At 46.8% G+C, this 27529-nt stretch overlaps 1 protein-coding gene across 1 annotated transcript in view; it reads right to left on the bottom strand.

Annotated features, from left to right (window-relative positions):
- The window catches only part of grk5l (G protein-coupled receptor kinase 5 like), a 320507-nt gene extending 298861 nt beyond the window's left edge, over positions 1-21646 (bottom strand). Inside the window, exon 1 of the mRNA XM_038821419.1 lies at positions 21423-21646. Within this exon, the coding sequence (XP_038677347.1) occupies positions 21423-21474 (52 nt within the window). The 5' untranslated portion in view covers positions 21475-21646. The remainder of the gene's footprint in view (positions 1-21422) is intronic.
- Between the last annotated feature and the right edge of the window lie 5883 nt (positions 21647-27529).

Here is a 27529-nt window from a genome sequence, read left to right as displayed (position 1 = left end):
GATGTCATAATATCCACTCATGTATATCATGAGATGCAGACTGGCAGTGATTGACAGACAGGATAACCAATGAACACACACGACACAGAACAACCAATCACCAGACAGGACACCACCACTATAAAGCCCACAGGGCATTAAGACTCTCTCTCTCACAGGACACAGCTACTGAGATAGTCACAGTGCACAAGCCAGTGAACATCATCACCATGTGGTAGAGATCTAGTCTGGTGAAGCCAGGAGGTTATCAGTTCGGTTAATAGAGTGTCAACCCACAACAGATTATGTACAGCAATCAGCAAGTTCAATAAAACAGGGTTGGACCATCTCCTGCGCCGGAAGCCTGTTTCTCGTTTCACTGCATCCAGTTGCAGTCGAGGTTAGACCAACTCAGATAACACATCAGTGGAGCTGAGCTGCACTGGAGCCGAGTGTAGTCCCACACTACACTCCTGACTTGTGCCCTGTCAATAGGGGTCAGGGTTTGGAAGGTCAGTGCGCTGCCAAATTCCCAGCCTCTGATCTGCTCCTCCAGGCACTATATTGATATAGCTGCTTCAGTTAAGTTTCTGGTAAATGGTGCCCTCAGGATGCTGATGGTAGGGGATTCAGTGATTGGCATACAGATGTCATTTCTAATGGCAGAGTCAACAGAGAAACCCAGAGCAAGTAAATGCACACCATACATTAACAGGCCCTGGCTGCACAAGGATCTGTCTGGGTGCCAAGAATTCCATTTGCATGAGAAACCAAACTAATCCAAAAGGACAAAACTAGTATTGACATTTTGTTTATTTTCTTCAAACTCCACAGGGTAAGACAATGCAAATATGCTGATCATCTTGGAGCACTGGCTGGCAAAGTGAACAGTTATATCACGCTCATCAAAGGCCTCGCATCTGAATCAGAAAATTGTACGTTCAAGTCCCACTCCGAAGAACAAAACTCTCGGCTGAACATTTGGAGCGGTACTGAGGGAGTGTTGGGCTGTCAGAGGTGTTATCTTTCAGATGAGTCATTAGCATGAGGCCCCATCTGCTCTCTCGAAGGCGGCCACATACGGTCCCTTGGCACTACTACTAGAAGAGGAGCAAGGCAGTTTTTTTTCTCTGATGTCCTGGCCAATATGTATCCCTCATATGACACCACAATAACAGATTATCAGGTCGTTCTCACATTGCTGTGTATGGGAGCCTGCTGTGCACAAACCAGCTGCCATGTTTCCTGCATTACAAGAGCGCCTCCCCCTTCAGAAAATACTAATTAGCTGTAAGGTCCTTTGGGACATCCTGTGGATGTGAAAATGCAAACCTGTCTTTTTTTTAATAGCGTTTATTGAATTAAGTTGCTGTAAGTCAATCCGTCAGCAGCAAAACCCCACTGATGAATTCCAGGTTTGCTACTGCAAGAGTAGGATGGGCCCAGCCTCTGTATATCTGCTGGTTCTCCCCATGTCTGCGTGAGTTTCCTCCGGCAGCTCCGGTTTCCTCCCACAGTCCAAAGATGTGCGGATTAGGTGACTTTCAACCAGCCAGCAAATAAGGTAAAGGACAAAGTTTACAATCCAATTCACTGAATTATATGCAAATTTGTACTAAGTAAAGGCAAGCGCTTCCACAATTTGTGTTTTTTAAATAGGTAGGAATAGCAAGGAATATAACAAGATGTAAAGTCATTTTAAAAGAAAATTAATGAGGTGGCAAATTACCTTGGCACTGTGGGTTTTAAAAAATCACCCTTGGCTGAAGCCAAATACAGTCTTATGAATGCCTTGGATATAAAAAGAAAGAGATTCAACATTTTCTTACACCAATGCAAGATATTTTGGGGGTGGCACAGTGGTTAGCACTGCTGCCTCACAATGCCAGGGACACATGTTCAACTGCAACCTCGGGTGACTGTCCGAAGTTTGTACGTTCTCCCCGTGTCTGCGTGGGTGTCCTCGGGGTGCTCTGGTTTCCTCCCACAGTCCAAAGACGTGCAGGTTAGGTGAATTGGCCAGGCTAAATCGCCCCTTAGTGTCCGTGGATTTGCAGGTTAGATTATGGGGTTACGGAGACAGGTGGAAATGGGTAGGGTGTTTGTTCGGAGGGTCGTCAGACTTGATGGGCTGAATGGCCTCTTCTGCACTGTAGGGTTTCTATAACAATTACTTATTAATCTCAGCACAGCTTTAATGGCACCAGACTGGTTAAACTTTTCTGAATACATTAGCAACATTCTTTATCCAATGTCTTTGATATGAAACCACCCACACTTCCAGAGAGCTCCGCAACTAAAAGCATTTGTTCAAATTATGAAAGATTTCAGTTTACTTTTATGTTGGATAACAGATTGTTTTTTTTTCTCCTGTTTTGATGATTTACCAAACTGAAATATGTTTTAAAATCCACAATGGAAACTAATCATGAGCTAAATAAATGGGATATTTATTTCTCATTTTAACTACCGGTATATATAGTAGACAGCTGGACTTTTCTTGGGCACGTAATGCAGAATTACTCTTTAGAAAGTCTGATGCTGATGGGAAAGATTGATGGTAAACAAGATCGAGGCAGACGAAGAACTACCTTTTTAAAGAGCCTAGCAAACTGCGTGAATGTATGGAACCAATGAAGTTGATCCATGCCTCGAGAGCAAGATTAACAAGGAGCCCTGTGGTTGTCAACTCCCACTTGCGGCATGGTACCTAAAGAGGGATAGTTGATTTTGTCTGAAATGGATGCGAACTGAGCCAACTGCCTGGGTATATAGGTACATAGGAACAGGAGTAGGCCGTTCAGCCCCTTGAGCCTGTCCCACCCTTCAACGAAAGCATGGCTGATCTGTGACCAAACTCCATAGGCCCATGGAGCCTTTGGCCCATATCCCTTTTTTGCTCAACAAAAATCTATCTCTCTCAAATCTAAAATTAACAACTGTTCCAGCTTCAACTGCTGTTTGTGGGAGAGAGTTCCAAACCTCTACCACCCTTTGAGTGAAGAAGTTCTTCCTAGCATCTCTCCTGAACGGTCTGGTCTTAATTTATAGACTATGCCCCCTAATGTTAGGATTTCCAACCAGCGGAAATAATTTATCTTTATTTACCCTGTCTTTCCCTGTTATTATCTTGAATACTTCCATCAGATCACCTCTTCGCCTTCTAAATTCTAGCAAAAGCAGGTCTAATGTGAGTAATCTCTCCTCTTAACTCAACTCCCATTATCCAGGTTTCGTTTTTGTGAACCTACGTTGCTCTCCCTCCAAGGTCAAAATATCCTTCCTCAGGTGTGGAGTCCAGAACTGCTCACAATACTCCAAGTGGGGTCTAATCAGGGTTTTGTACAGCTGAGAAGAACCCCGGTGTCTTTATGTTCCATTCATCTAAATATAAAGGCTAGCATTCCATTAGTCTTTTTGATTATTTCTGCACTTATTCCTGGCATTTTAAGGACCTATGCACCTGAACCCCGAAGTATTTTTGGACATCCGCTGTACCCAACCTCTTCCTGTTTAGAAAGTACTCTGCTCTATTCTTTTTTGGTCCAAAATGGATAACCTCACACTTGCTTACATTACATTCCATCTGCCACAATTTTGCCCATTGACCTAGTCTGTCAATATCTCCTTGCAATGTTATGCATCTAGACTGTCTACAATGCCACCTAACTTTGCATCTTCAGCAAATTTGGATATATGACTTTCTATGCCATCATCCAAGTCATTAATGAATAGTGTGAATAATTGAGGCCCCAACACAGATCCCTGTGGTACACCACCTAGTCACATTCTGCCAATTAGAGTAATCATTCATTATCCCCACTCTCTATCGGCTAGCGCTCAACCAATTTCCTAACCATGTTAATAATTTGCCCTCACCTTGTGTGGGGCTTTATGAAATGCCTTCTGGAAGTCCATATAAATGACATCCATAGAAATTCCCCTGTCCCGTACCTTAGTCGCCTCTTCAAAAAATTCAATAAGGTTTGTCAGGCATGACCTTCACTTCAAGAAGCCACGCTGGCTCTCCCTGATCGACTGAAAATTTTCAAGGTGTTCAGTTACCCATCCCTGATTATAGACTCCAGCAATTTCCCCATCACAGATGTTAGGCTAATGGTCTGTAATTCCCTGGTTTCCTCCTTTCACCTTTCTTAAAAATGTGCAACTTTCCAATCCAGAGGGGCTACTCCTGAATTTAGGGAGCTCTCGAAGATTATAGTTAGGGCATATACAGTGTGCTCCCCTGTTTTCTTTAACACCCTCGGGTGGAAACCATCAGGTCCTGGGGATTTATCACTCTTTATTTCCATTCAGTTCCATTAATTTCCGAGTTAATGATGCTATATTTATGTTAATTAAGTCCCTGTCCTCTTATCGACCATTAACTTTTTCGGGACTTCCGGCAAGTTATCCTCCTTTTCTAATGTAAATACTGAGGCAAACTAATTGTTCAACATGTCTGCCACTTCCCCATTATCACTGGCCAGTACTGGGCAGCACGGTAGCATGGTGGTTAGCACAACTGCTTCACAGCTCCAGGATCCCAGGTTCGATTCCTGGCTTGGGTCACAGTCTGTGTGGAGTCTGCGCGTTCTCCCCATGTGTGCATGGGTTTCTTCCGGGTGTTCCGGTTTCCTCCCACAGTCTAAAGATGTGCAGGTTAGGTGGGTTGGCCATGCTAAATTGCCCTTAGTGTCCAAAACTGCCCTTAGTGTTGGGTGGGGTTACTGGGTTATTGGGATAGGGTGGAGGTGTGGGCTTGGATAAGGTGCTCTTCGGCACTGTAAATTCTATGATCTATGACAGTATCCAAGCGTAGCACGGTGGCTCAGTGTATTGCACTGCAGTCTCACAGCGCCGAGGTCCCAGGTTCAATCCTGACTCTGGGTCACTGTCGGTGTGGAATTTGCATATTCGCCCTCACAACACAAAGATGTGCAAGGTAGGTGGATTGAACAAGCTAAATTTCCCCTTAATTAGAAAAAATCAGTTAGGTACTCAAAATTGTTTTTTTTAAATCACGGACAGTATCTCCATTTTCAGCTTTTAGTGGGCCTACATTCCTCTTCATCACCCACTTTCCCTTTATATAACTATCACATTTATTTTTACATGGAGGGATTGGCATGAGAGTATAGAGGGAGGCTGGTTTAGCTCTGTTGGATGAACAGCTGGTTTGTGATACAGAGCGCAGGTTCAATTCCCAAACCGGCTGAGATTATTCCTGAAGTCCCTCCTTCTAAACCTTGCCTTTTGCCTGAGGTATGGTGATCCTCAGGTTAAATCACCACCACCTCAAAAGGAGGCCTATGGTCATCTGGGACTGTGGCGACTTTACTTACTTAGTAGATGGAGAAGAGTTCACTAGCACTTAATTATAATACCCCGAAAGAGAATAACTTTTCAACATCCTTCATAACATTTTTCATTGCTAAAATGTTTCAATGGCTTGAGGAAGATGCTCATTGCCTGTGATGACATTGATGGTACCCAAGAATGCCTGAAGTCAGAGGCCAAGATCACAATTTCTTCCTCATTTTAGAATCTATCAGATTTCAGAGCATTATCTATTAGAAACGCATCTGTTTGAATGTATATAACCTATTTCAAAGTGGTAGAAGTTTCTTCTGTTATCTGCGGCACTGATATTAGTCTGACTACTGAGAGTAACTTATTCACAATCTGAGGCTGGGGCATGAAAGGTTGGCAGCATTTTGGAACAAATCACTGCAACGTGAACGCAGAGGTATTTCTGGAATGCATACACAGTAGATCTATTACTATTTCAGCAGGTTGAAACAGTTAGAGTTTACACTTCCAAAGTCAGATTTTGACAAATTGCAAAGATAAGCATGGGCTGTGAATAACCAGTTAATATAAGCCATACAGCTAGTGAATATTTTAATAAATAACCTGAGATACTGCACAGCTTAATTTTATTTTTAAATTTCTTCACGATTTTAAGTGCCACGAATATTGCTTTCCTAGCTAACACAGACAGAATTGAAGAAATGTCAATGTAAATAAAGATTTATCACATCTATACCAAAGGTGATTTGTATCCGAGTGTGGTTTTGGGCCAGCGGCATTATCCATCAGGTGCAGGTCCTCTCAGTGAGCATCCAACTGCTATTCTATTGTAGGACAACCATAATTGAGACAAAAACTGTTCTTCCTTGGAGTATACATCCGTGCACTTCCAGCACGGGCCACTGGCTAACAATTCAGGACAGGATCTGTGGCCAACCTTTCTGCCCTGGAGACAGTAAGGCCAATTATATCAGTTCCACTGTAATCAGCTAATTGCATAGACAGGCAATTAAGTTTGAGAATTTTCTTCATCTGTGCACCTCACGAACACACTAGGTTATTTGTAAAGGCCCCATATTCCCAACCCACATTGCTCCTTGCCTGAGGTATGGTGATCCTCAGGTTAAATCCTCAAAAAGGGGAAAGCAGCCTATGGCCACCTGGGACTGTGGCAACTTTACCTTTATGCTGTGAAGGTATTCGTGGTATTCTACTGGAATAGGGCATATCCTGCATATTTGTTTGCTTCAAAATAACATTCATCTTGCTGTAAGTCCAAAGTAAACTACCGCTAGTCCTCTAGTAAACTTGATGCCAATTTGGCTCATTTGGTAGTGCTTCCACCTCAATGTCAAATGTCACAGGTTCATATCCCAGTGCAGGCTTTGACAATGTAATCCCGACTGACAACTCTGTGCAACACTGAGGCCTTTTTGCATTGTTGGAGCCCCCCGCCACCTCCACTCCTTTCAGCTAAGACTCAAACTAGAGGCACTAGCTACCTGTTTGGTTGTATTGTAAAGAACCCAAGGCTGCCATACTCCCTATAAAACAGTGATTTCACTTCACAAGTGATCATTGGTTGTGAAGCACTCTTGAATTTCCCAAGGATATGAAAGGTACATACAAATGCAAACTTTGGTGTTTCTTTTTAAATCGGCATGAGTTGCACTGTAAAATCTGAAATTAAAGTTGAATTTTACATTCAAATCTGTCTGTTGAAAAGTATGTGTATCTCACTTAATAAACCAAGTCTATGCAACACTTAGAAACCTTTAAATTCTGAAATCAATCTGGTGAATTTCTGTGACACCACAACGCCAATATATCTTTCCTGAGATTTGGTGGCAAAAATCATTCCGTTTCTTCAGAGGGGTCTGACCAAGGCTCCGTACAACAGAAGCATTATTTCCTCACTTGTATTTCAACTCCTTTGGGATAAAAGCCAAAGTTTCAAACTCAAAATAAAAACAGAAGGCGCTGGATAAGCCCAGCAGGTCTGGCACCATCTGTGGAGACAGAACCAAGTGTTAACGTTTCGGATCTAAATGATCCTTCTACAGATCATCAAAGATGGATCATTTAGGTCAAAACCATTACCTCCGTTTCTCTCTCCACAGATGCGGCCAGAAATGCTGAGCTTCTCCAGCTTTCTTTCAGATTTCCAGCATCCGCAGTATTTTCTTTTGATCCCAGACTTGGTATCGAGTCAAACAATTGCCGATCAGAGCCACTGCTTACCTTGTGTTTTTGTCTCCGCTGTTCCCATTTGCAGCTCGGGGATTTCTCACCTCTTTCCTTGTCCCAATACCACCCTTTTTTGCTTGCACCATCGCCCTTTCGTCACTTAGTTGCTCCTGCCTCCCACCTTGTCTCAGACCTTCCCTTTTTGTTCCTTCCTCCCCCGTGCACTTGCTTCAAACCTATTAATATTTTCTAGTTCGACCGAAAGGTCATTGACCCACATCATTTACTTTGCTCCTTGCTCCAGAGGCACTGCCTGACCTGCTCACTGAATCCAGGATTTTCCGTTGACATTTTAGATTTCTAACGTCTGTATTATTTTGTCTCTGCCGCCATTCTTCATTTGAAGCCTACTCGTGACAATAAGCGATTTTCATTTCATTTCATTCTATTAGTCTTTTAGATTTTCTTTTTCACAGGTGCACTAACGTTTTAGGATGAAGGATGAGAATTTTTAAGATTGAGGCATTGTGTAGCCAAAAGCCAGTGGAGGACTTGGTGCAAGGACAGGAAGAGGCAGCAGAGTTTGCGTCACCTCAAATCCGCAGAGGGTAGAGTGTGGAAAACCAGCCAGGAATGCACTGAAATAATCAAGTCCAGAGGTAGAGGTAGCAAAGACAGATAAGGGTTTCAGCAGCCGATGAGCCGAGGTCAGAAGAGAGTCGGGCAATGTTACGAAGGTAGAAATCAGCGGTCTTAGTCCTTGCACAAATAAGAGGTTGGAACCTCACTGTGGCTATCCACCATGCAAATAGCCACTTCAAAAATTAAATTAGATTAGTCAGACAAAATCTACCCTTCACAAATCCATGCCTAATCTCACTTGTCTAAGTACTCAATCACTCTGTCTCTGTAAGAGAGTTCAGTAACTTCCAGCCCACTGGCAGTAGATTGGCAGCAGGGTTGTAGCTCCTGATATATCCATAGCCCATCCTCCAAAAGTAAAAGTACACCACACATCTTTATTATTCTTAATCTTTTATTAATTATGATGACTGGGAGAGGAGGTATTAGCATGTGGAAACAGACAGTTTTACAAATACCTTGGGAGGATTTTTTTAAGGAAATCAATGCAATTTCTTGAATTGATCATTTGAGACTATAACGTTTTTAAACACTCCGAGTGAAAATAAAGATTATGGCGCCCCGGGTGAGAACAAAGAAAGGACAATAAATACAACATTTTAAAAAGTGGGGGAAAACCTATAAAAAATTTATTTTGAATTACGCAGAGGTCAAATTGTAAAGTTTGCTACCTCACGGTAGCATGGGGGGCCTCACGGTAGCATGGTGGTTAGCATCAATGCTTCACAGCTCCAGGGTCCCAGGTTCGATTCCCGGCTGGGTCACTGTCTGTGTGGAGTCTGCACGTCCTCCCCGTGTGTGCGTGGGTTTCCTCCGGGTGCTCCGGTTTCCTCCCACAGTCCAAAGATGTGCGGGTTAGGTGGATTGGCCATGCTAAATTGCCCGTAGTGTAAGGTTAATGGGGGGATTGTTGGGTTACGGGTATACGGGTTACGTGGGTTTAAGTAGGGTGATCATTGTTCGGCACAACATCGAGGGCCGAAGGGCCTGTTCTGTGCTGTACTGTTCTATGTTCTATGTTCTATGTTGTACATTAACAAATTAAAAATCAGACTTCCCAATTATACTCATATTGTGAAACTTGAGGTTATGCACATCAAAGACATGCTAATCAAACCTAACCTGTTCATTTATATTTGGTAGCCTGTCTCTTTAAATCAAATACTGTAAATTACAATATAATTTTAAGGTAAACTTCACCCCAATATTTAGATTCTTGCACAACATTCATGCCAGTTCATATTCCTAAGAACATGATCATCTAACAGATGTAACAAGATTGATCAACACACCATTGCAACTCCAGCCTTTCCACGCTTATAGCTGAATAATGAAATGAAATGAAATGAAATGAGCTTATTGTCACAAGTAGGCTTCAAATTAAGTTACTGTGAAAAGCCCCTAGTTGTCACATTCCGGTGCCTGTTCAGGGAGGCTGGTACAGGAATTGAACCTGTGCTGCTGGCCTGCCTTTGTCTTCAAAGCCAGCGATTTAGCCTTGTGCTAATACCAGTAATATCAAATACTGTTTGTCACCCACATCCCTTAGACCTTTCTCACTGAAAAAAACACTCCTCGACAACAAGTGCAATCTAGTTTTGTCTTTATAAACATGCCTTGGATTATTTCAATCACATTGGTAATCCACATTAATTACAGCTCCAAGATGCACTAACATGCATTTTTAGGCGATCCATTGAAGAAACAGTAGAATGGCATTGTAGCATTACAAAGTCTCAGTGCAGGAAATATAAGTGTGTAAGTCAAAGCAACAAACTCAAAAGCAACTATCAAGAGTCTAAGATGTTGCATAAACGTTACTTTTGGTGGATTTTTCCTTTACGTCATGCAAAAAGCTAAAATTTTTGAATTTGGGCAGTGGGTTTAATAGAAAGTTACACATTTCTCTGATGCTTGCTTTGAAATGAAAAATGAAAATCGCTTATTGTCACGAGTAGGCTCCAATGAAGTTACTGTGAAAAGCCCCTAGTCGCCACATTCCGGCGCCTGTCCGGGGAGGCTGGTACGGGAATCGAACCGTGCTGCTGGCCTGCTTGGTCTGCTTTAAAAGCCAGCGATTTAGCCTTGTGAGCTAATGTTCAGATGGAAGGGTGGAGTCCCCATTAAAAAAAAAATAGGCCTTTCCACCCCCCCCACCTTCCCCCCCCCACCTCCCCCCCCCCCACCTCCCCCCCCCCCCCACCTCCCCCCCCCCCCACCTCCCCCCCCCACACCTCCCCCCTCCCCACACCTCCCCCCCACCTCCTCCCCCCCCACCTTCCCCCCCCAACCTTCCCCCCCCCAACCTCCCCCCCCCAACCTCCTCCCCCCCCCACCTCCTCCCCCCCCCCCACCTCCTCCCCCCCCCACCTTCCCCCCCCCACCTTTCCCCCCCCCCCACCTCCCCCCCCCCACCTCCCCCCCCCACACCTCCCCCCCCACCTCTCCCCCCCCACCTCTCCCCCCCCTCACCTCCCCCCCCCCACCTCTGCCCCCCCCCCCCCCCCCACCCCCAAGTGAGTTTAGAATGACTGCGAGAAAATTGCTGCAGCTAACGGTAATTTTAAGATCAGATGTCGGGCAAAGAAACGTTTTCAGTTTCTGCTGTGTGAATATAGTCTGGTGGACGAACCACTTGACAACTCTGAGCAAGGAGGCTAGCTCAGCACATCTGCTTGGTGTTGTAAAGTTCACTAGACTTGACCTTTCATTCTCTGAACCGTTCAAAATTGCTAAAAGGTGTCTGAAGAATAAAATTAAGCTTTTATTCCCCACAAAAGATTTTGTAATCTTTAAACAAATTACTTTGATTAAATGTAACTTAGAAAGGTACGCTGTAATCAAGCTAACTGAATTAAAATTCACACTGTGAAATGTGACATTGTCATAGCCCCAGATAATAATAATCCTTTTATTGTCACAAGTAGGCTTACATTAACATTGCAATGAAGTTACTGTGAAAAGCCCCTAGTCGCCACATTCCGGCACCTGTTCGTGTACACGGAGGGAGAATTCAGAATTCTCAGCTGGCACGGGAATTGAACCCACGCTGCTGGCCTCATACTGCATCACAAACCAGCGGTCTACCCACCACCATCTCAGCACAATCACAGCCCTCCACGAGTTTGAAAAGCCACCCACGGCCACGGCTGAAACACAACAAGGCCTCTGGCGCAGGTGGAATGCCCGCTGAAGTACTAAAATATGGCAGAGGGGCATGCTTTACGCGAGTGGTTGGCCTCACTTCCCTTGTCCAGAAGGACAAGAACATGTCCGGAGATCTTAGTGACGCCATAATTATGATCATCTTCAAGAAAGGAGAGAGGTTCAACTGCAGAAATTAGAGGGATTTCCCTACTGCCCACCACAGGAAAGATTATCACGGGACTCCTCCACAACCACCTCCTCCCAGTGGCTGATGCATTCTTCCAGATCTCAATGAGGCTTCTGCTCATCAAAAAGCACATTGGATATGATCTTCAACACTCGACGAATCCAGGAAAAGTGCAGAGATCAGCACCAAACCCTGTACTGGGCCTTCTTCGATCGCACAATGGCTCTCGACTCTGCAAACTGCGAGAGATTGTGTAACATCCTACTCATATCTGGTCATCCACAGAAATTCGTCACCATTCTCCACATGCTCCACGATGACCTGCAAGCACTGATCCTCACCACAGACCCAATATGAGTGGAAGCAGGGCTGTGTCATCACACCACAACACTCCCTCTGAACCACACTGCAGCATCTCTGACAGTGTTCCACTCCCTCTGTACCACACTGCAGCATCTCTGACAGTGCAGCACTCCCTCAGCACTGCAGCATCTCTGACAGTGCAGCACTCCCTCAGCACCACACTGCAGCATTGACAGTGCAGCACTCCCTCTGTATCACACTGCAGCATCTCTGACAGTGCAGCACTCCCTCAGCACTGCAGCATCTCTGACAGTGCAGCATTCCCTCAGTACCACACTGCAGCATTGACAGTGCAGCACTCCCTCTGTATCACACTGCAGCATCTCTGACAGTGCAGCACTCCCTCAGCACTGCAGCATCTCTGACAGTGCAGCACTCGCTCTGTACCACACTGCAGCATCTCTGACAGTACAGCACAGCCTCAGCACTACGGCATCTCCGACAGTGCAGCACTCCCTCTGTACCACACTGCAGCATTGACAGTGTTCCACTCCCTCTGTAACACACTGCAGTGTCTCTGACAGTGCAGCACTCCCTCAGCACTGCAGCATCTCTGACAGTGCAGCACTCCCTCTGTACCACACTGCAGCATTGACAGTGCAGCACTCCCTCTGTACCACACTGCAGCATCTCTGACAGTGCTGCACTCCCTCAGCACTGCAGCATCTCTGACAGTGCAGCACTCCCTCTGTACCACACTGCAGCATCTCTGACAGTGCAGCACTCACTCTGTACCGCACTGCAGAATCTCTTGTTTTTTTAATTTAGAGTACCCAATTATTTTTTCCAATAAGTGGCAATTTAGATTGGCCAATCTACCTATCCTGCACATCTTTGGGTTGTGGGGATGAAACCCACGCAGACATGGGGAGAATGTGCACTGCAGCATCTCTGACAGTGCAGCACTCCCTCAGCACTGCGGCATCTGACAGTGCAGCACTCCCTCTGTACCGCACTGCAGCATCTCTGACAGTGCAGTACTCCCACTGAACCACACTGCAGCATCTCTGACAGTGCAGCACTCGCTCAGCACTGCAGCATCTCTGACAGTGCAGTACTCCCACTGAACCACACTGCAGCATCTCTGACAGTGCAGCACTCGCTCAGCACTGCAGCATCTCTGACAGTGCAGCACTCCCTCAGCACCACACTGCAGCATCTCTGACAGTGCAGCACTCCCTCAGTACCACACTGCAGCATCTCTGACAGTGCAGCAATCCCTCAGTACCGCACTGCAGCATCTCTGACAGTGCAGCACTCAGTCAACACTGCAGCATCTGACAGTGCAGCCCTCCCTCAGTACCGCACTGCAGCATCTCTGACAGTGCAACACTCCCTCAGTACCGCACTGCAGCATCTCTGACAGTGCAGCACTCCCTCAGTGCCAAAGTGCAGCATCCGACAGTACTGCATTCCCTCAGTAACACACTGCAGCATCTCTGACAGTGCAGCATTCCCTCAGTACCACACTGCAGCATCTCTGACAGTACAGCACTCCCTCAGTACCACACTGCAGCATCTCTGACAGTGCAGCATTCCCTCAGTACCACACTGCAGCATCTCTGACAGTGCAGCACTCGCTCAGCACTGCAGCATCTGTGACAGTGCAGCACTCGCTCAGCACTGCAGCATCTCTGACAGTGCAACGCTCCCTCAGTACCGCACTGCAGCAACTCTGACAGTGCAACAGCCCCTCAGTACCGCACTGCAGCATCTCTGACAGTGCAGCAATCCCTCAGTACCACACTGCAGCATCTCTGACAGTGCAGCACTCACTCAATACTGCAGCATCTGACAGTGCAGCACTCCCTCTGTACCACATTGCAGCATTTCTAACAGTGCAGCACTTCCCTCAGCACTGCAGCATCTCTGACAGTGCAGCACTCGCTCAGCACTGCAGCATCTCTGACAGTGCAACGCTCCCTCAGTACCGCACTGCAGCAACTCTGACAGTGCAACAGCCCCTCAGTACCGCACTGCAGCATCTCTGACAGTGCAGCACTCCCTCTGTACAGCACTGCAGCATCTCTGACAATGCAGCACTCCCTATCACACTGCAGCATCTCTGACAGTGCAGCCCTCCCTCAGTACCACACTGCAGCATCTCTGACAGTGCAGCACTCCCTCTGTACAGCACTGCAGCATCTCTGACAGTGCAGCACTCCCTATCACACTGCAGCATCTCTGACAGTGCAGCATTCCCTCAGTACCACACTGCAGCATCTCTGACAGTGCAGCACTCACTCAATACTGCAGCATCTGACAGTGCAGCCCTCCCTCAGTACCGCACTGCAGAATCTCTGACAGTGCAACACTCCCTCGGTGCCACAGTGCAGCATCCGATTGTACTGCATTCCCTCAGTACCACACTGCAGCATCTCTGACAGTGTTCCACTCCCTCTGTACCACACTGCAGTGTCTCTGACAGTGCAGCACTCCCTCAGCACTGCAGCATCTCTGACAGTGCAGCACTCGCTCAGCACTGCAGCATCTCTGACAGTGCAACGCTCCCTCAGTACCGCACTGCAGCAACTCTGACAGTGCAACAGCCCCTCAGTACCGCACTGCAGCATCTCTGACAGTGCAGCAATCCCTCAGTACCACACTGCAGCATCTCTGACAGTGCAGCAATCCCTCAGTACCACACTGCAGCATCTCTGACAGTGCAGCACTCACTCAATACTGCAGCATCTGACAGTGCAGCACTCCCTCTGTACCACATTGCAGCATTTCTAACAGTGCAGCACTTCCCTCAGCACTGCAGCATCTCTGACAGTGCAGCACTCGCTCAGCACTGCAGCATCTCTGACAGTGCAACGCTTCCTCAGTACCGCACTGCAGCAACTCTGACAGTGCAACAGCCCCTCAGTACCGCACTGCAGCATCTCTGACAGTGCAGCACTCCCTCTGTACAGCACTGCAGCATCTCTGACAGTGCAGCACTCCCTATCACACTGCAGCATCTCTGATAGTGCAGCAATCCCTCAGTACCACACTGCAGCATCTCTGACAGTGCAGCACTCACTCAATACTGCAGCATCTGACAGTGCAGCCCTCCCTCAGTACCGCACTGCAGAATCTCTGACAGTGCAACATTCCCTCGGTGCCACAGTGCAGCATCCGATTGTACTGCATTCCCTCAGTACCACACTGCAGCATCTCTGACGGTGTTCCACTCCCTCTGTACCACACTGCAGTGTCTCTGACAGTGCAGCACTCCCTCAGCACTGTGGCATCTCTGACAGTGCAGCACTCCCTCTGTACCACACTGCAGTGTCTCTGACAGTGCAGCACTCCCTCAGCACTGTGGCATCTCTGACAGTGCAGCACTCCCTCTGTGCAGCACTGCAGCATCTCTGACAGTGCAGCACTCCCTCTGTACCACACTGCAGTGTCTCTGACAGTGCAGCACTCCCTCAGCACTGTGGCATCTCTGACAGTGCAGCACTCCCTCTGTGCAGCACTGCAGCATCTCTGACAGTGCAGCACTCCCTCAGCACTGTGGCATCTCTGACAGTGCAGCACTCCCTCTGTACAGCACTGAAGCAGCTCTGACAGTGCAACACTCCCTCAGTACCGCACTGCAGCATCTCTGACAGTGCAGCACTCGCTCAGTACCGCACTGCAGCATCACTGACAGTGCAGCACTCCCTCAGCACTGTGGCATCTCTGACAGTGCAGCACTCCCTCTGTACAGCACTGCAGCATCTCTGACAGTGCAGTGCTCCCTTAGTACCGCACTGAAGCATCTCTTTTTTTTTTAAACAAACAATTTTATTGAGGTATTTGAGGCATATAGAAAAAGTGACATTGTACAGAACAAAAAAAAAGTCAAGATACAAATTACAAATGAAACATAGTGCAAACCACGGCTCTGTTCACGCACGGTCCTCACACTAAAGCATCTCTGGCAGTGCAGTACTCCCTCTGCACTGCAGCACTGACTTGCAGCGCTCCCTTAGTACCGCACTACAGCATCTGACAGTGCAGCACTCGCTCAGCACTGCAGCATTTTTGTCAGCACAGCAATCCCTCTGTACCACACTGCAGCATCTCTGACAGTGCAGCACTCCCTCAGTTTCACACTGCAGCATCTCTGATAGTGCATATCAACAAGGATTATGTGCTCATCACTCTGGGCTGAGGCTGGAGCCCACAACCTTGATTGACTCAATGGCTATCGTGCTACGACTGATAGCTGCAAGTGATTTGAAGTAGTTTTAACATAAACATTTATGTAAAGCTGATATTTAATCAACAAAATTAATGCAGTATCATTGTACACAGCATAATCAAACGCAGTTTGAATTATTTGAAAATGTAATCTTCTATGCAATTAGCTCATAGTCATTCCTCAGTAGTACTGAAATAACAATGAAACAAAATCTTTTAAAATTATTTCAAGACCCTAGAAACATGCAGCGTGAAGCGCTGATACATTCCTCCTGAAGGCACATTGCAATCAAGAAGCACAGTGACTTTATAAACTATGCATGAGACCATGCATTCCCATAAAATGTTTGAGAATGAATATTTAGGCGCACAAAGGCCTCTTAAAATATCTGAATGCACAGCTGGATGTAAAGTGGATTCATAAAATACATTACTGCAAACCCAGTAAGTAAAAAGTTTAAAGATCATTTTTTTAAAAGCAACAGAAGGCCAACACTCAAAGTTTCATAAAGGATGGCAAAAGTCTACATTTTCAGATAATACTTTGGCATTCTTTCACAGGTGTAAAAGTGTAACTCTTTTGCACGATAGAACATATGGCAGTACAGCACCTCCAGATTGAACATTATTTAGTCCACAGGAGATTAATACTAAATCCAAAGGTATTTTCCAACCAATTTCACAGATAATAAAATCATGGAAAGGTTACAGCACAGAAGGAGGCCACTCCGCAAGAACAGTTGCTCCCATTCCTCCACGTCATTACTCTCCTCATCCCTCTTGAAAACCACGATTGACTAGGCCTCCACCATGCATTGCAACCTGGGTCATGACCACTTGCTGCGTGAAAAGATTTTTCCTCATGTCGCCTTTGGTTCTTTTGCCAATCACTTGAAATCTGTGTCCTCTAGTTCTTGACCCTTTCCTAACCGGGATAAATTCTCTCCACCTACTCCGTCTAGACTTATGATTTCAAGGTTTTGAGCCTCTCTCTCAAACTTCTCTGTTCCAAGAAAAACAATATCTAGATCTCCTATTTCTCCATGTAACTGAAATTCCTCATCCCTGGAATCATTCTCATAAATCTTTTCTGCACTCTCTCTAAAGCGTCCGCATCTTTTCTAAAATGTGGAGCCAGAATTGGTCAGAATACTCCTGTTGAGGTTTTGTGCAGATTTATCCCAATTTTCTTTTTTTTTGTACTCTATGCCTCTATTTATATAGAGTGGTGGATGATAACTCACATAATGACTTATTGATTTTAATTTTACTGCAGTGAATTATCACATTGGTAGGCAGGGAAGTAACAGTCTCCAAAGGAAAACTGCATGTTTGCCACACGATTATGTGTTTTTGTTGTTACGGCTGGTATGGGAGGAGTGTACAGTTTAGTCTCGCCAGTCCACAGGTCATACTATGTTTAAAAGTTTAATGCACTCACCAAAATCACCAATTATTTACCTTCGCTGCTGTTAGATGCAGATTGAAAAAAACTTTAACCAGGCTTCTTTCAATAAACTCAGAATGATTGATTTATTATAAAACAGAACCATCTTTTTTATAATAGGTTGCAAGAACTGGCATAGACACATAATTGTACTCTGGAAGTGTAAGTATCCATCCCTTTTTAAAAACACCCCAGCATACACACACTCTTGTGCATGTGCACACAAACATACAAAGCACAAACAGGTACGGTCTCTGCGCAGATGGGCTTTGGAGGATCAGCTTTGAAAATTAAAGATCTGTCAATCTGGAGCCCCCTCCTCTGAACACAGGTCGCTGGTCCCAGCAGATATCTGGAGGTTCCCACCAACGGAGCTTCGGCATGAAGGAGAGTATCTTCGTCCCGTCTCAACTTTGCAGGCTTCCAAACGCAGACAAGTCATATTCAGATGGGTATTCTCTGGCAGCACGTTGATAACCACGCATGGAATTTCAGGCCAGGCACGGAGAGAGAGAGAATTAGGGCAGCTTATTCTCCAAAACACAATTACTCCAAAAAGAACAGGTCCAAAACTCAAAGCTGGTCTCTGTCATGCAGTTTCCAGTAAATCATAGAATCATAGAATTTACAGTGCAGAGGGAAGCCATTCGGCCCTTCGAGTCTGCACCGGCCCTTGGAAAGAGCACCTACCTAAGTCCCACACCTCCACCCTATCCCCATAACCCAATAACCCCACCCAAACTTTATTTACCCTCCTATACCATGATGGTCTAGTGATGTTTTTTTAGAAAAAGGCCGGCTTGCTCCCAGTTCGAAGGTGAACGTGTGACCCTTCCTTAAACAAAACTCCAGGTCTGCATCCAAGTGTCAAGATAAGACAATATCTTTCCATATTTTGAAAGTTTAAAAAACTATGATTCAAGCACGGTGCAATTTCATGTCTCAGCAACATTCTATGAATGAGTTTATTTTAATGCCCATGTCAAAACTCCCTGCCATGACATAATTTGATTAAAAAGGGGTACGATTAAAACAAACAGTATTTACATGATAAAGAGAGATGAAGTTGAAGATAGTGGTGTGTACGTGAGCATATGTTACAGTCCAAACTAAGGAGTTGGATGATCAGAAACAAAATGAAAAGCCAGGAACAAGGCAGCAAGCCTGTCTTCAAGCTACTTGAAGCTGGTTCTGGAGATATGTTTCATATTCCATCACAGAGCTGGCCTCAAATCAGTTGGGAAGGTCAAGTTAGGTCACAAGCATAGAATTGTTTCCATATCCCACCGGTGGCTCTAAATATTCTTTCACGCTGCTGTTCTTTTTGAAAAAGAAATACAAATAGATTTATTTTACTTAGGAATGAGTTACCATGGTGGCACAACAGTGGTGCAGCAAGTTACCCAATTTACACAAAGAGAATACAGTACAATGGAGTGCAAGAAATCATCCAAAAAGTCCTTCGCTGACATCAACAGACCCATTTGCTGACATATTGAATGGATGCCGTTAAATATCTTCCGACCTTGACTTACCTGACCATTTATTTTTTTAAGTACATAGATTTTCTGGACAAGAGGGATATGATATACAAGAGGCCAAACACCCTGAAGTGTTGGGGCGGCACGGTAGCACAGTGGGTAGCACTGTTGATTCACAGCGCCAGGAACCCAGGTTCGATTCCCGGCCTGGGTCACTGTCTGTGCGGAGTTTGCACGTTTTCCTCGTGGCTGTGTGGTGGGATTCCTCTGGTTTCCTCCCACAAGTCCCGAAAGACGTGCTGTTAGGTAATTTGGACATTCGGAATTCTCCCTCTGTGCACCTGAACAGGCGACGGAATGTGGCGACTTGGGGCTTTTCACAGTAACTGTATCGCAGTGTTAATTCCTGTAAGCTTACTAGTGACAATAAAGATTATCAAAAAAAAAATTCAAATTAATGAATGCTCACTGCAGTCTGAAAGATTACAAGGCAAAGGAGGGTTCAAAAATCTCCCCGCTCCTCACGTACAAGCCCATCGCCTCCTTTCGGTGTACCCTGCCATCTCAAAAGCAATGTCAAATTCATCCCCCCCCCCCCCCGCCCCCAAGCCAGCACCGCCAAAAGGCTGGAACGTGTGCTTTAAACACCACAATCCCTCAGCTGCCCACCCCCCACCTCCCCCCCCCCCCCCGCACCGCCCTACTGGAGTTTCTGGAGACCTGTGTGCCCTCTAACGTCAGACACAGAAAATGTAATGTGCTCAAAGCGCTCTGCGAATTCAATCCTAGCAGACCGAGGGGGTTGGGGGGGGGGGGGGGGGGGTCTTCTTCGGCAATCCAGGCTTTGCTCCTGCCAATCTGGCTGCACAAAAAAAAAAGCCACTGCGCATTTTACACATGGCCAAAAAAGCAAAACACACACAATGAAGAGAGAGGAGACAACAAAAAGGAAAGAAATATCAGTTGATGGATCCACGCACAGGAATGGCATTGAAACTCCGCGCATGTTAAAAATGCTGCACTTTCAGGCAGGATTGAACATCAATCGGGCAAAATCCTACTGTAATTGGGGAGGGGGAGGGGGGCAGCCACAGGTCCACCACAGGTAACAGAATTGTTACCTCTTGGGAGAGGAGAGGGGGGAGATAGCACATCAAAGCTGCCTGTGTGTATCTTCGCATTGCAACCAGATACAATGACTCCTCTACGGTGAATCAGATTTCACTGCAGGAATTAATTCCAGATGATTCATATTGTTTTTAAATCTATTTCTTTTTTTTGTATCTCTCTTGGAGCGCATCCAGGCGGAACACAAAGCCCTGGTTTTAATACAGAAAACACTGAAACAAGAAGTAGTTAAGACGTGTGACGTTCATCGCCAGGAGAAACGTGATGTACAGAATCAATGTAAGGAAAAAGCCTCTCCCCCCCCCCCCCTCCCCCCTCCACACACACACACACACACACATACATAGCCACCCACCACCTCTCTGGCTGTCTCAGACGTATTGCGGCTCATTAAAGGGGTGGATTTGCATTTTTTTTTAAAGAATAAAATGCAAATAGAGAATCACGTTAGAAATCAATCCCACGAAGGCTATGGCAATGGCACACCTCCTCCACAATGCACACCAACCTTTTTAATAAGATGGTTAACCCGCGCTTGTATGCGGCTTGAGATGCCAAGTGTGAAGCAAATCGCCCATCTACTGTCACCCCCCTGGTCCTCACAGGCAGAATACAAGCAATTTGCACCCTTCAAGCTCGCTCCCCCCCCCCCCCCCCCCCCCCCCCCCCCCCCCAAGCAAATCAATTATTTGCACACGTTTAGGTATTTGATATGTAATTTGTTGGGCAGGTCAGATATATAAATACATATTCACACACACACACGTTATATATGAACATATAGACGCAGGGAAATCATGTCATTTCAGACAGATCCAGTGTCACAGGCTGGATGAAACATGTCAGGGTCCTGCACTCCTCGTCATTAAATCCCTGTGTTGCTGCACAGGGAAATCGGTACGTGATGTCAATGCACACCATTTCAATTTAAATAACAGCACATCTCCACCCTCCCCAAGCCACCACCACCCCCATTTTTTTTTTAAAAAAGGTCAAAATGGAGTGAGTGAGTGAAAACGTACAGCAACGGATGTGTGTTTTCACTTAAAAAAAAAAGCCTGCCATTGCTGTGAACACCAGCCCCCTTCTACTGTCCGCACTCAATCCATTAACTCAGGACCCGCGCAGTAAAACATTCACATCTCACCAGGAAATCTCTCAGCCTTTCTCAACAAGTCATGAAAAAAAGTGCTTCTGGTTTCAATATCCCCCCTCTCTCTCTTTTGATGGCAAAATTAATGCATCTGCTTGTATTCCCCCCTCTACTTCACCCTCCCCCCCCAATGCATTTTCATCTTCCACCAAATGTAAAAGAGAGACCCCCCATGTAAAAGAGAGAGACCCCCCCCCCTTTCCTTTTGTGTGTGTGTGTTACCTTCTCTGGCTTTTAACAAGACCGTGTTGGCGACTATATTCTCCAGCTCCATTGACTTGCAGAGATATGCGGCTCAGGAAATGCTCTCCTCTCCTCCCCTTCTATTCTGCTTGCTGTCAGCCCGCTGCTGTCTCTGAGGCTGAGCCGCCTGTGTGTGTGCCCCGCTGTGTTCGGATACAAGCAGGGCACCGGGACATCACACTCACTCATACATAGAGCCTCCCCGCCCCCCCCCCCGATGTTCTGGGTTCCTCCTGTACGAGGGGGGGGGGGGGGGGGGGAGGGTGTGTGTGTTGTACCGTCGCCTCCAGGCCTGCAGGGGGCGCATGCACCACCCCGCACGTCCCACTGCGCCGCCGCCGCCGCCTCCACCAGCATTGTGGGAGTTGGAGTCCTGTCTCTGAACCACTGCAGCCCTCACCAATACCACTGCTCCCACCCAGCCCTGGGGCGGAGGGTGATGATCCTGAGCATCCAAGCTGGTGCCAATGTATATCACCAAAAATAGTAAATGATCTTTATTGTCACAATTAGGCTTGCATTAACACTGCAATGGAGTTACTGTGAAAAGCTCCTAGTCGACACATTCCGGAGTCTGTTCGGATACACTGAGGGAGAATTCTGAATGTCCAAATTACCTAACAGCACGTCTTTCGGGACTTGTGGGAGGAAACCGGAGCACCCGGAGGAAACCCACGCAGACATGGGGAGACGTGCAGACTCCGCAGACAGTGACCCAAGTCGGGAATTGAACCTGGGACCCTGGCGATGTGAAGCAACAGTGTTAACCACTGTGATACTATGCCGCCACATATTATATGATGTGGAGATGCCGGCGTTGGACTGGGGTGAGCACAGTAAGAAGTCTTACAACACCAGGTTAAAGTCCAACAGGTTTGTTTCAAACACGAGCTTTCGGAGCACGGCTCACCTGAAGAAGGAGCCGTGCTCCGAAAGCTCGTGTTTGAAACAAACCTGTTGGACTTTAACCTGGTGTTGTAAGACTTCTTACTGTGCCACATATTATAGGCCACTTACACTCCCCAATTGTGGTTGATTTGCCGCTAGCTGGATTCCTAACACCCACTATTATTCTGTGATTCTACCACATACTCGATCCCTAGAGGCAAGATCAGCTCTGTTCATTCATCATTATTTCAACATGTGCCCAAACTGTACAAGGCAATTTGAAGCAGTGCAAAGTCATCCAAAAATTATTTAGGGACCGGCAAAAGTAGTATCTCCCACTTCCAACTTCATTCGCATGGCTCGAATCGTAACAGTAACATGTGCATGTAAGGTCAAAGTTCCTCATAACATGAGCAACTTCTCAGAAATTTCCCCATGTCACTGCATAGGGGAATTTCCTGAATGGGCTTCCGTACACTTTCCACTTACTTGCCCTTTTCCTCCTTTTGGGTCCAGCATACAATCTTGCCATCTAATGGAGATAGGGGCCCCTATGGAGGATTCTGTTGTGTGTCAATCTTGCCCTGCACCACTTAGATCGGGGATAGATCATATTGCAAGAGAGAACTGTTAAATATGTGTCAAAGTTACAAACTTCCAGGCTGACTATAATTTTGATGCCAGGATGAGACTGTGGTCCATTTCTCAGTGGCTGCGAGGGGATGGACTACATCTTCTACTATTCGAAGTGGTTACTCATCAACTTCTATCTCCACTTGTCCATATTCCTGATCTTTGGCTACGTGGCATGAAGAAGGGCAGACAAATTGGGGAATCTTGTCATGTGATCTACTCAGCCTGGGCTGAGCCAAGGTAGCCATCTACATAGATTGTGGCCCTGAAACCTGCCCACTAATTGTGCCCACCAAGGTGTGCACCTCTGCGTTGGTGGAAAGTGGGGACGATAGCTGTGATGTGTCGATGCTGGTCTCCTCTGAGCTCTCCTCCAAGGTGGTTTCTTGGGTGGCAGGGGTGGGGATGGCTCTGGAAGGCCTGGCTGCCTCAGATCCTGTAAGAGAATGGGCATGCGGTAAGTGAGAGGGAAGGATCATTTTGTCTGACATGAAAAGCTCACTTAAGGCAGATCATCTGGATGAAGGGGCAGTGGATCCTTACCTCCATTGGTTAGCCCAATCTCGCTGTCGGTGACTGCTCTCTCATTAGACAATCCCGCAAGCTCCTAGGCCCATTCCTTATAATGGGTGTGGACTCTGATCTCTGGTGCTCTGTCATCCGTATTGGCCTTTCCACGCCTATTATGGGCTATCTTCTCTTGTGGGGACAAAGAGGGAGCATTGTGAGCCATACGCTTGATGGATAGGGGGGGGGCGGGGTGGATCAGATTGTGGGCATTGCAACTGGACATGAAGGGGTTGTGTTGGTTGGTGTCAAGGGCTGCTGAGGAACAAGCACGAAGACCGAATGTGGAGAGTGTGCAAGGTGTCAGCCAGTGATTTGTGAGGGAGAAGGGTGGAATCTGAGTGGTGGCAGCCGGAACTCATAACAAGAGAGAAGGGGTAACCTTCTCTTGCAGATTGGTGAAGGTCGCTGGTCTTCTTCCGACATTGTACGGCGGTCCTCCTGGTCATGCTGCCCGCACTGACAGCCGCTGCCACTGTCTCCCAAGTGGCATTGGTGGCCCTGCTATGGCTCTCTGACACCCTCGGGAGAACAGGATGGCCCATCTCACGTTCACTGCGTCCAGAAGCCTGACCAGGCTAGTATCTCCAAAGCGAGGAGCAGGTCTGCGCGCCTTCGTGCATGTGTGTTGACTGGGGGTGAGTGGTGAGGGGGCATTTAAAAGCAGCTTCCCCTTGTTAGCAGTGAGATGCTGAGGCGCAGGTCCGGCGAATCAGACGGCGAGACAGCCAGTAATGGCGAGAAGCCCGTGGGGGCTCATTTCCGTCACTAAGTGTTGTTAAATATGGGTCATGATGTCACCAGCGCGGCCATTGCGAAATACCTAGATAATCGTGCCTGAAATGACTTTTCAAACCTTCTCCATTAAATTGTGCCCAAAATCTCAGCAATGGTGACCATGTTGTAAAAACCCATCTGGTTCACGAATGCCCTTTAGGGAAGGAAATCTGCCAAATGCACCTGATCTGGTCACAGCAATAAAATTGAATCTTAACTGCCCTCTGAAATGGTGTGGCATGTCATTCAGGTCAAGGGCAATTAAGGATGGGCAACAAATGCTGGCCCTGCCAGTGATGTTCACATCCCATGAAATAATGAAAATACGTTTCCCCCTGATTCCCATTGACCTCAGTTTTGCTAGGGCTCCTTTATGCCACGCTCAGTCAAATGCTGCCTTGATGTCAAGGGCAGTCACTCTCAGGCCACCTATGGAATTCAGCTCTTTTGTCCATGTTTGGACCAAGACTGGTATGAGGTCAGGAGCTGAGTTAATGGCCCTGGCATAACCCAAACTGAACAGCAGTGAACAGGGTTTTGCTGACCAAGTGCTGAATTGAGAATAGCCTGATGGTATTTGGGTAAGTTGGATTTGTCTTGCTTTTTCTGACTAGCTTTTTACTTCTGTATTACGAATTGAATTTAAATTCTACCAGCTGCATGGCGGGATTTGAAGCGTTGTCGCCAGAACTTCATCAGCCTAGACCATTGGATTGCCAGTCCAGTGACATAACCAGAAACCATAATGGCAAACCCAGCCGTGTAAACTCTGCAAAGTTTTCCTTACCAACATCTGTGGGTTTGTGCCCAAGTTGGGAGAGCTGCCTCACAGACTAGCCAAGCAACCGCCCAACATAGTCATATTTACAGAATCATACATTGCAGATAATGTCCCAGGCATCACCATCACCATTCCTGGGTATGTCCAGTCCCACCGGCAGGACAAACCCAGCAGACGTGGTGGGACAGTCGTGTGCAGTCAGAATGGAGGAAGCCCTGGGAGTCATCAACATCAACTCTGAATCTCATGAAGTCTCATGGGCAAGGAAACGCCTGCTGATTACCACGTACCACCTCCCCTCAGCTGATGAATCAGTACTCTGTAATATCCCGCACGTGACCTGGGGGAGGGAATGATAGTCTTCCTGGTACTCCTTACAGAGTACAAGCTCCCCACTAGGGGTGGGGTATCTCTATTACTCAGTGTATACAAAGTCCACCAGTAAGACACCAGGGGTATACCGGGAAGTGCATATATATAATTTGGAAATAAACCTTGGGTCTTATTTCTATTCGGTGTGGACCCCATACCCTGTGTCCTTATTAAATTGGCGACGAGGAGTAAACTGATTTGCTGTTGATGCTGTGACCTACTCAGCTGAGCTATGGGGTGGCACGGTGGCTGAACTCTGCTGCCTCACAGCACCAGGGACTCGGTTCAACTCCCGCCTCAGGTGACTGCCTGTTTGGGGTTTGCACTTTCTCCCCATGTCTGTGTGGGTTTCCGTTTCCTCTGGGTTCTCCGGTTTCATCCCACAGTCAAAAGATGTGAAGGTTAGGTGGATTGGCCATGCCAAATTGTCCCTTAGTGTCCAATAGGTTGGGTGGGGTTACTGGGTTATGGTTGGTGGTGTGGGCTCAAGTGCAGTGCTCTTTCCAAGGGCCGGTGCAGACTTGATGGACCGAATAGCCTCCTTCTGCACTGTAAATTCTATGATTCTATGGTAAACATCCCAATATTCTGGACCCAGGTTTGGATTTCTTTGATTCACCATGCCTCTGTTTGGGCGGCATGTAGTACAGCAGTTAGCACTGTTGCTTCACAGCGCCAGGGACCCAGGTTTGATTCCCGGGTCACTGTCTGTGCAGATTTTTCACATTCTCCCTGTGTCTGCGTGGGTTTCCTCCCACAAATCCTGAAAGCGTGCTTGTTAGGTGAATTGGACATTCTGAGTTCTCCCTCAGTTTACCCGAACAGGCGTACACTGTAGTGTGGCAACTAAGGCTTCCCTGCGCTACAGTGAAGAAGGTTGAGACCAAACTTTGGTGCTTGGAGAATTTGAGCATTATTCGGCCTGCAAACTTTGCTGATTGGGCGGGGGCAGTGGCCCCTGTCATGAAACCGGACAAGTCAGTCCGTCTCTGCGGAGACTCTACATTTTTAAAATTTAGTGTACCCAATTCAATTTTTCCAATTAAGGGGCAATTTAGTGTGGCCAATCCACCTAGCTTTCACATTTTTGGGTTGTGGGGGTGAAACCCACGCAAACACGGGGATAATGTACAAACTCCACACGGACAGTGATCCAGAGCCGGGATCCAACCTGGGGCCTCGGCGCCGTGAGGCCACAGTGCTAATCCACTATGCCACCGTGCTGCCCGGAGACTATAAATTGACAGTGAACACGGCTTTGAGGTTAGACCGTTAGCCTTTACTTTGCATCGAGTATTTGTATGCTGGTAGCTGTACATTCACGAAACTGGACATGAGTAATGCTTATCTACAGCTGGAGCTCGATGAAGCCTCACAGAAGAATGTCATGATTAATTCGCACAATGGACACTATGAGTACACTCGGCTTCCGTTCGGAGTCTCCTCGGTGTGCGGAGTTTTCCTGTACGTCATGGAGAACATTCTGCGTGGATCGCCGTGGGGTGCTGTTTACTTGGATGATGGGGCCACGGAACAAAACATTTGCAGAATCTCGGAATGGTATTGAAGCGATTTTCCAGAGATGGAGTCCACCTGCGTTGTGGGAAGTACGTGTTTCAGGCGAAAGAAGTGGTGTATTTGGGATATTGGGAGCACCAAGAGTGGCTCGGTAGTACCACCACAGACTGAGCTGGCCAGGTCCTGAAGGATCTTGACCTCATCCTCACCAACCTGCCTTACGTAGATGCAAATGTCCTTGATAGTATCGTAGGAGTGACCACCACACAGTCCTTGAGGAGACAAAGTTCCGTCTTCACATTGGGGATATCCTCCATCATGTGGACCGAAAGGCCTGTTCTGTGCTGTATTTTTCTATGTTGTATGGCACTACCACAATGCTAAATGGGATAGATTTCCAACAGATCTAGCAACTCAAGACTGATGCACTGTGGGCCACTAGTAGATTTTTACTCAACCACAATCTGTAGTCTCATGGCCCGGCATAACCCCCACTCTACCATTACCATCAAGCCAAGGGATCAACCCTGGTTCACTGACGAGTGCAATA

The sequence above is a fragment of the Scyliorhinus canicula genome, chromosome 16 (genome assembly GCF_902713615.1).
Source record: "Scyliorhinus canicula chromosome 16, sScyCan1.1, whole genome shotgun sequence".
NCBI lineage: Eukaryota > Metazoa > Chordata > Chondrichthyes > Carcharhiniformes > Scyliorhinidae > Scyliorhinus > Scyliorhinus canicula.
Note: the sequence above shows the minus strand (reverse complement) of the source record. Positions and strands in the feature narration are given on the sequence as shown.